At 36.0% G+C, this 13,491-nt stretch overlaps 1 protein-coding gene across 1 annotated transcript in view; it reads right to left on the bottom strand.

Annotated features, from left to right (window-relative positions):
• Positions 1 to 13,491, bottom strand: part of pug (pug C-1-tetrahydrofolate synthase, cytoplasmic) — a 105,784-nt gene that overhangs the window by 66,453 nt on the left and 25,840 nt on the right. Inside the window, exons 5-6 of the mRNA XM_089085957.1 lie at positions 12,031 to 12,142; positions 4,788 to 5,013 (exon numbers count right to left, since the gene is read on the bottom strand). Of these exons, the coding sequence (XP_088942083.1) occupies positions 4,788 to 5,013; positions 12,031 to 12,142 (338 nt within the window). The remainder of the gene's footprint in view (positions 1 to 4,787; positions 5,014 to 12,030; positions 12,143 to 13,491) is intronic.

The raw sequence follows: 13,491 nt of genomic DNA, 5'->3' as shown, positions 1-13,491 counted from the left end.
CCATCTCTACTTTCGCCCATCCGTAATCTCCAGTCAAAAGCAACAGAAGTCCTCCAGTCCACACATTCTCCTTTACATCTATCAAAGCTAAAGGATATATATACACTTTCGTTGTAGTCAATGGCACTTCAATATTCCCACAGAGATCTCCCATCATGTTTTTCTGGCACGTTCCAATGTGTGAGTCAAGTCAACCCATGTGCAGTTCGAAATCGGGAGGATATATTGATTCTTTCCACCCCCTTAGTGTATTCATACTTTGGTCTGGCTGGTGCTTTGGGGTATGCCTAGAACTCTTTTCCTATTGGGTTTTGGGACTCCCATACTCTTGATTCCTTTGAAAAACACCTAAAAATATTTTTGTTATAGAAGAAAAATTTAAATTAAAAATAATTAAATAAAACAGTATTAAAAAGAATATTTCACAGAGTGTAAGTTGTTTAATATTTTTTTTTAAAGTTGGTGTCGGTTTTCGATTTTGTTGATGAAATGAGATTTATTGATGTTGAAAGGTGATGTGGAGGTCGGTTGTCTTTGTGTGACCAATGGGTCAGTAGACTTCTTATTTATTTTTGTCCCAGCCTGGTTCAATACGAATGATTAAAATTTATTTTGTTTTCCCAGTTAACAGGCCTCTGGACCTTTTGGATGTTTTCGAATTTAGAGTTTTCCTATTTAAAGAATAAAAGAACTTGAACATGATTCAATCCACCAACAATAATGTAACTTGACAAGCATTTTGATAATCGTCTCATCAATCTCCTTAGATCTACAATCAGAGAAGAGAGAGGGCTTAATTCCAGAAAAAAAAGTCTCAAAATTATGCGTTGTAGTCTGATGAAAAAAAATGTCTTCACATAGGCGAATATTCGGTTCATTTCTGTTTCAAATCAAACTTAAAGTTCACTTTTCCGGCCAAAAAGTTTTGACTGAAACAAATTAAAGCTTCCTATTCGAAATATTGAGGAATTCGAGCCATTTTCATTCGTTAAGAGAGATGCCTCAGAGCTGTAGTGTAATGACAACCGCTTAAATAGCGTTAATAATAAAATCATTTAAATAACATAACTAATAAAAAAAATTCAGTGATTATGTCATCCACCAATAGGAGTGCAACTTGACGGAAACTTTGATACCACTCAAATCAATCTCCTTGACCAGAGATCAGAGAAAAAAGAAAGTTTACTTCCAGATAAAAAGTTTCAAATTATACGCTGAAGCTATGCTCAGATAGGAGTCAAATCTCGCGTCGGCAGCCAGATTTCATGCCGTCTGATGAAAAGAAATGTCTTCATTGCTGCAAATTTGATTTCTTCAGATCAGAGTGAAAATTTCGCTTTTTCGGCTGACACAGCTTTGTTTAAAACAAATAATGGTTTCCAAGAAAAGATGAACCATATAGTGTACAATACCGAAAGAATGTACAATAGGTACCGTACTTCAAATGGACAATCAGAATTTTTTTTCAAGACAGTTTCTTTGCAGATTCTAGAAGATTTCGCTTTCAAATAACGCATGCGAGTCAAATTCCACATAGCGATATCGCTTGGTCGTTTTCACCTAACAAAGTTGACCTTCTTCTTTCACAATATTAGTTATATTGTGAATTAATAGACACTTCCAAATCTGTTTGGGTCAGAAGAAATTCGTTTTCAGTGTTCTGATTAGTCAAAAATCATCCAATAATGAAGCTGTTCCAAACAAAACAAAGAAACAAAATAGATCCCATTGCAATGTGTTACCATGTCTAAAAGCAGGATATCGTAATTGTATCCAGCGAAAACCAAGATGTATAGTGGTAATAGTACTATTACTACTACTAACAGCTCACTGCAGCACCAGGCCACCTGAGACCGGCACAGCGCCATGGGCTCCCCCTCCACACCATTGTATTCAAACCCTCCCTTTTTAGCCTCTCTCATGAAGTTCGAATTTACGTTAAATTGTGGTGACGCTTTCCAGATAATCCAACATGGGATTTTAAAACAATAAGACGGACATACAAAGTGTCGAGATGCTACTTTTTATTTAGTCGAAGAACGCATCCTGGTGTGTCCGTGCCTAAATGAAAATTTAGAAATCACCATTTCCTTGCTATGTGCGTCAGTGGGCCCGATAAGATGTGATTGATGCTATGTATAAAAGATACGGGAACGGGGAGTCTGATACTAATTTTATGTCGGACTGACCTCTGGTCCGTTTATCTTAGAAATACCTTGGATTATATGTCAAATATCGTAAGTGTTCAAGCGTCTTCATAGTATTCTTATAATTGTTGTTTCCCTGGGAAAACTAGTCCCACTGGCCTGTTTATAGCCAGACTCTGTACCTTTCTGCGTTAGATGAATAAAAGTATTGCGTTACAGCCAACCTTTCTACAATCTTATTTTAGTCCCTCAAATAATCCCAGCTGTTACGCCAGATTAGTCAGGTCAAGCCTACGGCACGCTACCAGTGTATTTACCTTAGGACCACAAGTATCTCCCCTATAAAGGGAGTAAAAAGGCATCAACTACAACTTCACCCTACAACCATAAAATCACTTTACCACAAAATCCTTCCTTATGAGCTCGTACCACCTCGATAAGTGATGACCAAACTATCTCCCATCACCAAAAGTATTAACATAATTTTTCAGGTACTGTTCTATTATACAATACACACTCGAGAAGTGAAGTTTGGTTAATGCTAATGAAATAAAACAAAATATAATGAAAATACAACACTATAGCAACAAAATTATGAAAACTACCAAAAAGAATCATGGAAGGGGGCCACCCAGAGCGCATTATATTAAATATATAACCTAACCGAACCAAAATACCAACTAAATATTTAATTAAACTATAGCTATAATGTATTTTCCAACCGAGCCAAAGCTAATCTTCCGGTTAAAAAAGTTGCTTGACCAGTTTCTTGTCTCATGTTCGTGTCACAAGTTCTCGAGTGTGTATTATATATTAGAACAGTACCATTTTTCATTATCGTATTCAATTTAAGGAAATAAAAAATTAAATTTGATATAGAAATAATTTTTATAATAAAACAAGCCATTGATTTTAAAACTAAACAGACAGCCTATTTGTTCAGCAAAACTTAGTTAAGGCTTCTCCCACCTGCGGTATTTCAAGCTGCGTCAAATGGTGCAACTAAAAAAAAAAATCCCGCTATTTACTGTAATTAGAGATACCTCCAAGAACAACAGCTCGTATTTTTATTTAAACTACCAAGAATAATGTAAATGAAATCTAAGGGTTTGAATTGATAAATCAGAAGCTTACGCAACCACATAGATCTTAATAAATATAAAAAAAAATCAGGAATCCAATGTTTACCGAAAAAGACAGCCATTTACAGTTTTTGATAGGTAGTTTGCGCCAAATTAATAAAAAAGAAATTTAGTTAAAAAAAATAGCAACAAAACACGCTAAACACACATGACAACAAATGGCAAGAGTAGCTTCCCCTGAGAAGGTGTATTTGTCTTTGAGAATCAAGAGAATGTAACGTTTTAATTTTTAAGGACGAAAAATTTCATTAGATTTAACTAATTAGTTTTAACTATTTATAATTTAACCGTGGCATACACTGACGTATATTTGATACTGCTCTAAACACTTCCTGAAAATCACAGGTTGTCAGGTATGAATTGACCTGGAATGGGTCCTGGGGGTCAAAAATGTTTTTATTTTGATGTCTTTGGTACTTCAAATCCAAGATATGCTTGTACATGTTGGGTGAAGTTCCTTACAAATTTACTGTTTTGTATTAACCTTTGAACAGACATACACAGGCTAAAACTTATTTATTTCCACGCCCAATTACAGTTTAGTTTTCTTTCTCCTGAAAAGTTGATATTTTTCAATCTTTGATTGCTATTTTTGAAAGGTGTTAACACTCCTTTTTCGATTATGAATCTAGGGGAGCCATTAAAACTAAATGGCTAGAGAAAATGTCCATTTTAAAACTGCTTGATAAATAAAATAGTGAAAAACTATGGTAAAACCAAAAACCTTAAAACCACAATGGTGCAAAACTAGACTATATAACTAAAGAGTTTATAAATTTAAAACCGTTTTTTTAACCTCTTTTTTTGTACTTGTATGAAATACCCCCTACCTAATATTTTTCATCTAAGTAGAACCTGTTTATCTGAATAAAATATATCAAAGTAGGAAAAAATATCATACCTTAGAAACAAATTCGGGCTATATAATTGCACATTAGGGGGAGAGGGATAAGTGTATTAGGTACAATAATTCTCCAAATTATGTAGTAAGAATATTTTCCTACCTTCACACTGTCCAAATACTTTACCCCCACCTCACCCCCCTAATGTGCAAATGTATAGTCCAAATTATATATTTTTCATCTATTCTTTCACTTCTCTTTGTCGTGTCTCACGCTAAGCTGAAAAAACTAACGAAAAAAAAAACGGTTCTACGATGCGCCAATGAATGAACAACTTGAGTGGTCGGGGTTATATCATACAAGTACTTTTTTTTACAGCGGCCAAATATCTCTATCAGAAGCTATTTTTTGAGCAAAAAAAGCCCGAGTACTTTGACTTTTAGCCGTTCAATTCTCTAAGAGAAAAATTATGAAGTTTTAATTCTTATTTACTGAAAAAAAGACCCCGCTTTGTGACCCTAATCAGGAACTACATTTCAAAAGACAATAAATTCGTGGAAAGTAAAAAAACATTTAATGTAAACCTATAAATATTAATAAATACAAAGCTAAGTAATTATCTGCGCCCAAAACTAAGAATTTTTCTAACAAAATACCTTGGCACCGGTGATTTTAAAACTAAAGGCAGGGTTGCAAGATGCCACTTTTTGGAATAAAGCTTTTGAGCATATTTTTGGGCAGCAAAAACAGTGTTTCGCATAAGCATAGCAACAGTCATTGGACCAACACCGCCAGGAACTGGTGTTATATAACTGGCTACGGTTTTTGCTTCCTCAGTGGCGACATCACCAACTAATCTTTGTCCTGACTTTTTTGTCGGATCTGGAGGAGAAAAGATAAATTATCAATGAAAATAAATAAATCTTATTAATCATTATTAAAAAAGCTCAAGAAAAAATTAAAAGACTATAAACTCAAGCTGATCTTCCGGAAAATAGCCCCGATTAGGAGGCAACACAATAATGCATAAATTATAATATTTACGTAGTATATTTCATTTATATAATAGTAGCAAAGGAGCCGGTTTTTTCGTCAAGAGCCAGCTTTCGTCATTTTGGCAACTCGGTCGGATCAGTCCGTAAGTTCACTTCAGTAGACCTTCAGTCCTTGTACGTTTGTTATTGTGTTTTTTTTTGTTTTGTTTTTTCAATTTGTATTTTTGGGATTTTTATAGTTTATGTATATTCTTATGTCCGCATAAATTCATTTCAATAAGTATATATAAGGGATAATCGTTCACACACTATCCATTTATGAAGAGAGCAGTACCCAGAAGCCGGTAAAATATGTAGTTCTTATATTTCCCAAATGTATGAATATATCTGTTTAAGACCCCCTAGGTTAGAGGCTCGAGTTTTTATTAATGCTACGGGATGTTCTTTGCAATTTTTTTTATATTTAACATAAAACAGGCTTCATCCTTGTACGCGTTTAAGGAAAAGAAGGGATGTTTTATTTTTAGCTTTAAATTTTCGAAACGTGCAAAAAGTAAATATTAATAAATAAGAGAAAAGTCTAAAAATCAAAGTGCTACACCATGCACTTTATGATTAAGTTTCTGCAGGAATTTTTATGAAAGCCATACTACTGCAATCCTGATAATGAATTCAAAATATCACCTGACTGTCTTCTGGAATCGCCAACATTCCACACAAAAAAACTAAAAAGACACAGAGAACACAGAGAATGATGGGAATTATTAAGAATATAATTGCATTTAGAGCACAGTAGCATAAGGAAACTTATCGCAAGCAATTAAACTCTGTGTAGAAAAAGAAAATAAATATACCCCGAACTATGATAAGAAGAACTGACCTAATTCTATTTTGAATTCAGCATACAAAATTATTAGAATCACTTATTTTGGTTTTTACCCGAAAACAGCTTGATCTGGTTTCTAAGTGTTAACCGCACAGAGAATTACAAACATCAGTAGAGACTATAAATGGCCGGGAATTTGATTCCAGTGATGAGATTATGCGAAAACGTCTCCATAACTATCAAACCAAGAAGAAGAAAACTATGAAGAAGAAGCGGAATTGGTCTCTGCATGGCAAAAAGAAATCTGGAGTTCAATCTCACCTACCACAAGGCCGAGAAATGCATGGAAATTATACACTAGCGTCTTTAAACAACCAAACAAGAAGAGGAAGGCGACTATAAATGGACGGTGTTGTATAAATGGACGGTGTTGTGGCAGAGTGGATGGATTTTGCTTGGTAATGCACAGCCCTGGGTTCAATCCTCGCTACCGCAAGGACTTGTATTGCATGTAGGTTTTACAATCGCGTCTAAAAATCATGTAGTCAAAGAAGAAGAGAAAGAAAGAAGACTATGAATAAAAACCTTTCAACTTAAGTTTTATATGGTTATTTGGGTCGCATTTCTGAACAGAATTCCTGAACCTCATGAATTTAGTTCTGTGTTTTTGCTTCTTTACAACAGTGGTAAAATACCACACAAATTACAGTGAATTATCGCGATTCAATCATGCAAAAGATCTTTTTAAGCCACTTCATATCTGAAAAGTGATTTTGAAGTTTTTCACAGAGGGAGACTTATAATGTTGACACTTGCGTTTGTGTTTATAATTTTGACTAGCCGTTTGTGATGTGTTCATCTTTTTAGCCTTTGCTAATCCTTTGTCCGTGAGGACAGGGGTTCGGGTCCTGGTGTCCTTGGTCATTTATTTGGAACGAGGGTCAGTACCATGCCTCTGTAAGCTCAGCCAGGGTCGACACAGCTCTAAATGGGTACATGGAGAAATCTGGAGAAGGTAAAAAGGAAGAGAGTGCAAAAGCAAAGGATAGTTCCCCTTTGCACTTCTCGACTGAGGGTTATGAAACGGAGATCAGCACCACCGGCAAGGATTTTAAAGTCCGATACCGGACTCTTTACCTTTAACATAAGTTGCTGCATAGATTACTTGTCCCTTCAGGCAATTTAAAATTTACGGGAGGGAATAGAAAGCATACCTCGGTTACCATGGGACCTATCAGGTTTGAGTCAACTAACTTTTCCGGATACAGTCCTGGAAGAAGAAATGCCTGTGATGATTTTATGCAGTTGTTTTTTACGAAATTTCTGGATCTGGAAGATTTGTTTCTGCCTTGTAATTTCTTTATCACAATGGCCAAATATTAAACAAAACAAGACTCAATTAAGAATGTCTTTTTAGACCACTGAATAGCCAAAAAAGCTTATTAAATTTGGTAGGGACGGGAGAGGTTAAACCTGTTACCTATCACCCAAGGATAAGGCCTTAGAGGGGCAATGTTTATGACAATTTATGCAGTTGCTTCTCTTATAGGCTTTCAACCAAATTTCTTGACCTGGCACACATTTTACCGTGTTTCCGTTTCTTTTTAGTAGGGGTTAAGTATTACACAAATTACAGAGGAAAATTACGGGTCACATCTGGAAAGGTCTTTTTTGGCGACTACATAACCGAAAAGAGCTGATTTAAACATAATGTTTACCATCAAAAAGGGGGGAGCGGGAGGTCAGCCCGTCACTCCTCTCCCCCAGAAAAAACCTTGAAAGTGAATTTACACAACTTTATATAGTTGTTTCTGGCACAAGTTTGCTACAAAGTTTCTGGACTAAAGGGTTTATTTCTGTGTTTCTTTTTTTTAAGATTCCAAACATTTTTTCTATCTAAAGAATACTTCCTGGCTAACAGCCTAAGCGAATTTTTCTTTAATATAGTTTAATCATAGGCAGCGCAATAGCGCTGCCTAATTTCGCTACCTAAGTAAAAGCGATGTGGGCACAATGTACTTTTCTTTTTTGGTTTTAGACCAAGGCACTTCATACATAAGGAGTTGTCGTAGAAACTTCGAAAAGGGCTCATTCGATTGGAAATTAAAAGGGCTAGTGCCCTTTCTAATAGTCAGAGGTGATTGGAAGGCAACCGACAACCCTCCCACGCCCACCATTTCCCCAAACACATCCAATCAAAATTTTGGGATAGCCATTTTGTTCAGCGTAGTTAAAAGGTTCGGAAATTATGTTTTTGAGGATGAGAATCCCCCGCAGCTCTCGGGGCAAGGGTTGTAAGTTATGTCCTGGGGGCATATGATGTTTTTATAGAAAGAGTGGTCGCAAAAACTTCGGAGGGGGATAACTGGATGGGTAATCAAAAGTTCTAGTGCCCTTTTAAAGATTCAGAGTGATCGGTGGGCGGATAGCTCCCCCCCACATACCTCGTATTTTCCCGAAATGCAACTGATAGAAATTTTCAGATGACCATTCGTTGTCATAGAAACTTCAAAAGAGGCTCATTCAATGGAAAATTCAAGGGGCTGGCACCCCTTTTAATAGTCAAAACTGAGTGGAGAGCAACTAACCCACCTACACGCCCACGATTTTCTCAAATATATCCAATAAAATTTTGAGATAGCCATTTTGTTCAGCGTAGTTAAAAAGTCCAGAAATTATGCCTTTGAGGATGACAACAAACCCCTCCCCCCACCACAGCCGTCGGGGCAGGGGTTGTAAGTCATGCCCTGAGGCCATATAAGGTTATTATAGAAAGGGTGGTCGCTTAAACTTCAAAGGGGGGTCACTGGATTAGTAATCAGAAGTTTTAGTACCCTTTTTAGGATTCAAAGTGATCGGAGGGCAGATACCCCTCCCCCACCCACACCTCGTAATTTCCCAAAAATGCATCTGATACAAATTTTGAGAAGACAATTTGTTGTCGTAAGAAACTTCAAAAAAGACTCATTTGATTGAAAATTGAAAGGGCCTTTTTCAACCGTCAAAAATGATTGGAGAGCAATAAGCCCCCACGCCCGTCAATTCCCAAAACACATCTAATTAAAATTTTGAGACAGCCATTTTTTTCAGCGTAGTTGAAAGGACTGCGAATCATGTCTTTGAGGATGAACCCCCCCCCCAGAGCCCTCAGCGCAAGGGTTATAAGTTATGCCCCGAAGGAGCATAATGTTTTTATGGAATGGACGGTCGTATAAACTCAAGAGGGGGCTCATTGGATCGGAAATCACATGTTCTAGTTCTCTTTTTAAGAGCCAAAGTGATCGGGGGCACCCCCCCCCCCCCCCACCTACGTCGTATTTTCCACAAATACATCTGATAAAAACTTTGAGACAGCCATTTGTTCAAAAATAGTCCGAAGATCATTTAATGAGGCTTTTGGGGTGGACAGAATCCCCTAGAGTCTCGGGGTAAAGATCGTAAGTTATGTCCCAGGTGCATATAAGATTTTTATGGAATGAGTGGTCATGTGAACTTTAGAATAGGCCCATTTGACTTGAAATATATAGTTCTAGTTCCCTTTTAAAGTCAAACGTGATGGAGAGCAACTAGTCCCCTTCCCTGACATCCTCTTTCCCCAAAACACATTCAATTGTTCTGTTACCAATAGTCCCAAACTCATATAACAATGTCTTTAGGGTGGACACCGTCTCCAAGAGCCCATGGGCAAGGGTTGTAAGTTATGCCCAGGGCATATAAGGTTTGTATGGAACGGGCAGTTGTATAAACTTTGGATCGGATGGAGCTCATTTGATTGAAAGTCGGAAGTTTTAGTGCCCTTTTTAAGAGTCAAAAGTGAATGGAGGGACGTCAGTCTCCCCCGCCCCCCCAAGCCTATCATTCCCCAAAACATATCCGATCGAAATTTTAAGAAATATGATTGGTTCAGCATTGTCCAAAGCTCCAGTAATTATGGGGATGTCAACCTCCCCACAGTCCTCAGGATATGGGCTGTAAGTTAGGTACTTAGTTTATTGTTTACACACAGTATATGTTATTGAGAAAGGCATGCATCTTTGAACTTTACTTTCCCAGAAGACGAAGGGTATTCACGTGAGCCTTTCAGAGAATATTGAGGAGAATGTTGAACTAAACCAAAAGATGCTATTTGCATGAAAACTGTCAAACCAGCGGTTCTCAAGAATTGATTGGGGTATTCAGTTGGAATTTCCAGAGTCTGCTAAAAAAGAAAGATGATCTCAACTAAAGGCAATATGGGAACACTACTGCTAATGCTACTCTTACTGCCGCATTTACTACTACTATTTATATTGCAACTATTTGTACAAGAGCATTCAGATGAAAATTTCAACAAGTATACGAACATACAGGTTATCAAAAGGACATATCAGCAATATCATAGCAATGGCTAATTGTGTTAAGTTGAAACTTCCAGGTATTGCTGAGACTGAGAGGGATGTTCAATTGTCCACAAGTTAATAGTTTTGTACTGTTTGTGCGAGTGGTACCAGTGCTATTCAACATAATTGTTAGAAGCATAAATACTACTATTTTGGCTATCATTTCAACCGTGCCGGAGGGCAAAAAGATAACATTTTCAAGAAATTTTGAACAGGGAAGATGAACTGAATCAGAACATGCCCTCTGTATGCAGGTTTTCAAAGGGTGTAACAGCAATCTCTTAGGAACAGTTTGGTGTGTAAAGTTAAAACTAACAGAGCTTGTTGTTAGGGACATTAAACTAACAAAAGACAATATTTGTATCTGAATGCTACCGCTTCTATTCATACTGCTGCTATTGTTACTATTATTACTACTTCTATTGCTGCTACTGCCACTAAGGCTTAGGCTACTAGAATTAATACTACAGCTACTACTACTACTACAGCTATTAAAACTAAGGATATTAAGGCGACAAATTTGGGATATATAGAAAGTGTATGGAACCAAATTGAAAAACACTATGCCCACACAGGTTGTCAAGCGGACGCATCAGAAATGCTTCCGGAATGGTTGTTGGTATGTATTAATCTGAAACTTGCAGCGTGTGTTGAAGGGGTTGTTGAAGAAACCAAAGGTGCTATGCGCATACTGCTATGCGCATTACTGCGCATATTGCTACTGCGCAAGCTAAGGGTATTAAGATGAAGCTTTTAAGGAATGTTTAGGCGGATGTTGAACTAAATCGAAACAAACTATGAGCATATGGACTTTCAAAAAGGTGACAAAGCAAAATCAAGTTGAAACTTTTGGGGATACTATTATTACTATCTATGCCAAAGAGCATAGATAGAATCTTTTGGGAATGATCTTAAGATTTATTTCTGAGGTCAACTTCAGAAGCTATAAAATTAAATTCAAAAATACTGTTTGTATCAGGATTTAAAATTATTGAACAAGTTTCTCGAACATACAAATAGCAACCCATACAAGGGATTCTTCCGTTGTATGGGTGAAAAAGATTATGTCAATAAGAAACGAACAGAAATTAATTTAAAAAAGGTTTTCCACAAAATCAGTTTTTGAAAAAAGCAAAGAGCTCCATTAAGCCAAAAATGAGCCAAAATAAAGTCAAATAATCTTCCAAGTGTAAAACTACAACAAATCACTATCAATTAATAAAAGAAAATCAAAACGAACAAAAATTACAATAAACAGTCGAGTCAAACTCAAAACGATCAAAAACCAACATGAGTAGGGCTGATAGCCCCCATGCCTGCTCAGGATGAGAGCAAAATTTGCGTGTTTTTAAAACAAAATACGGTTGAAATGTTTTCACTTTTCTTATTTTCATAAATAAAAAATTATCAAAACTTTAAGAAATAAATATCAGTATATGTCAATTAGATTGTCAATCCACGGTCGTGTTTTTTTTTTTTTTTTTTTTTTTTTTTTTTTTAGTTATTTTTTCAGTAAAGCACAAATTTTGTCCTGGTCTTGAGAAGGCATGGGGGTTATCAGCGCTACTCATGTTAATTTACTAAATATATTCTTGGCTTAATGGGGCTCTTTACATTTCTTTAAAAAGCTTGTTTTGGGGAAAAAGTTTTTAAAATTAATATATCAATAAGATTATATCAATAAGAAAATGTCAATTACCTGGTATGGCATTGATGCCACAGTCAACGACTACAGAGCCTGGCTTGATCCAACTTCCTTTGACCATTTCAGGCCTACCAATACCAACAACCAAGATGTCTGCATTTGCACACTGCAATTAAATAGAATTTTAGAAAAAGTAAGACTGATTATTCCAGGAGCTTCGATAAGGGTTAATTATCATCAGTAGCATTGACGCCACCATAACCGGCAACCACCTGAGTGAGCTTCTTTTGACCATTTCAAGGCGACTACTGTCAAAAACTTAGATGCCTGCTACAGTTTACCTCAGTTAAATGCAATTTTACAAAAGGCTAGACTCTTTCCTCTATAGACTGAAAGAGAAATAAAGACTTGCTAACAGGATATTGACATGCTTGCATGAGTATAGCAAGAAGTGACGTATGTAAGGAGAGGGAAGGGGTAGCAGCTGCCTCTACTAGAAAACAAAAATGTGAAAAATATCCTTCAGACACGAGAAAAATACTTGAAATTGGGAATAAGATAAAACTTATGCATTCGAATTCCCACTTCGAACTATATCGTTGTTTTGTTGACTTTCCCTTTTTTAATAAAGTACCAAGGACAGTGACAATGAAGTCGTATTGTTTGAGTTGATTAAGAGAAAACTTACACATCTACATATATTCTTAAAAATTAGGAACAATTGAGAATTCATTTTTTAACGAAAAAGACCTCCATATGAAGTTATGTAGTTTTGGGTCGTAAGCGGCACAAATTTGAAAAAAAACAGAAGCATAGGAGGAAAATCAGCCAAAAATAAGCTAAAACCATATGGCAGCAAAACGCTTAAGAAAATATAGCTCTCATTCAAAGGGGTAATTGCCATAGCTAATCAATAGATTGTTAATGTCTGAAGTTGTATGGACAAAAGGCATAGTCAAATTTAACTAATTTGTTTTTCTTATATATTTTCCCGGTTTAATGTGGCAACACTGACAAAATATTGTAGTGCTCTGAAAATTTTATAGTTTTTAAATACCAAGAGAAGAGTCTTAGAAGATTGTGTTTTTCAGACATGATCAGACTTGAGATGGGTCAGGGGCAAAAAAACATTTAATTTTGATACCCTTGATATTTTTCAGAAATTGTAAATTTCCAGTTATATTTAGTAAAGTATTTAGAACATAATAAGAAAATTTCCTTTAGAATATTCAAAGCAGGAACGTGTGTAGAGGGTGTGGGGGTTCAGATCAGAACCTTATGATTATTACTTTTAAGAAAACATATTAAGAAAAAGTCTGGATATTTCAAACACACATATACAGCAGTCGTCATCAGCAGAAACACTATAGTATTAAAATTAAAACTAATATACAGGATAAATTAAAAAAAACGGAAGTTATTATTTTGTTCTGCATAAATATGTTAGTTTTAATTTAATACTTTAGGGTTTCTACTGATGACGACCGCTGTATATGAGTTTGAAATATCCAGACT

This window comes from Artemia sp. Qi Xiang Cuo, chromosome 3 (assembly GCF_049724085.1).
Source record: "Artemia sp. Qi Xiang Cuo chromosome 3, ASM4972408v1, whole genome shotgun sequence".
NCBI classification, from domain to species: Eukaryota; Metazoa; Arthropoda; class Branchiopoda; order Anostraca; family Artemiidae; genus Artemia; species Artemia sp. Qi Xiang Cuo.
The sequence above is the reverse complement of the archived record's forward strand: the minus strand, read 5'-3'. Positions and strand labels throughout refer to the sequence as shown.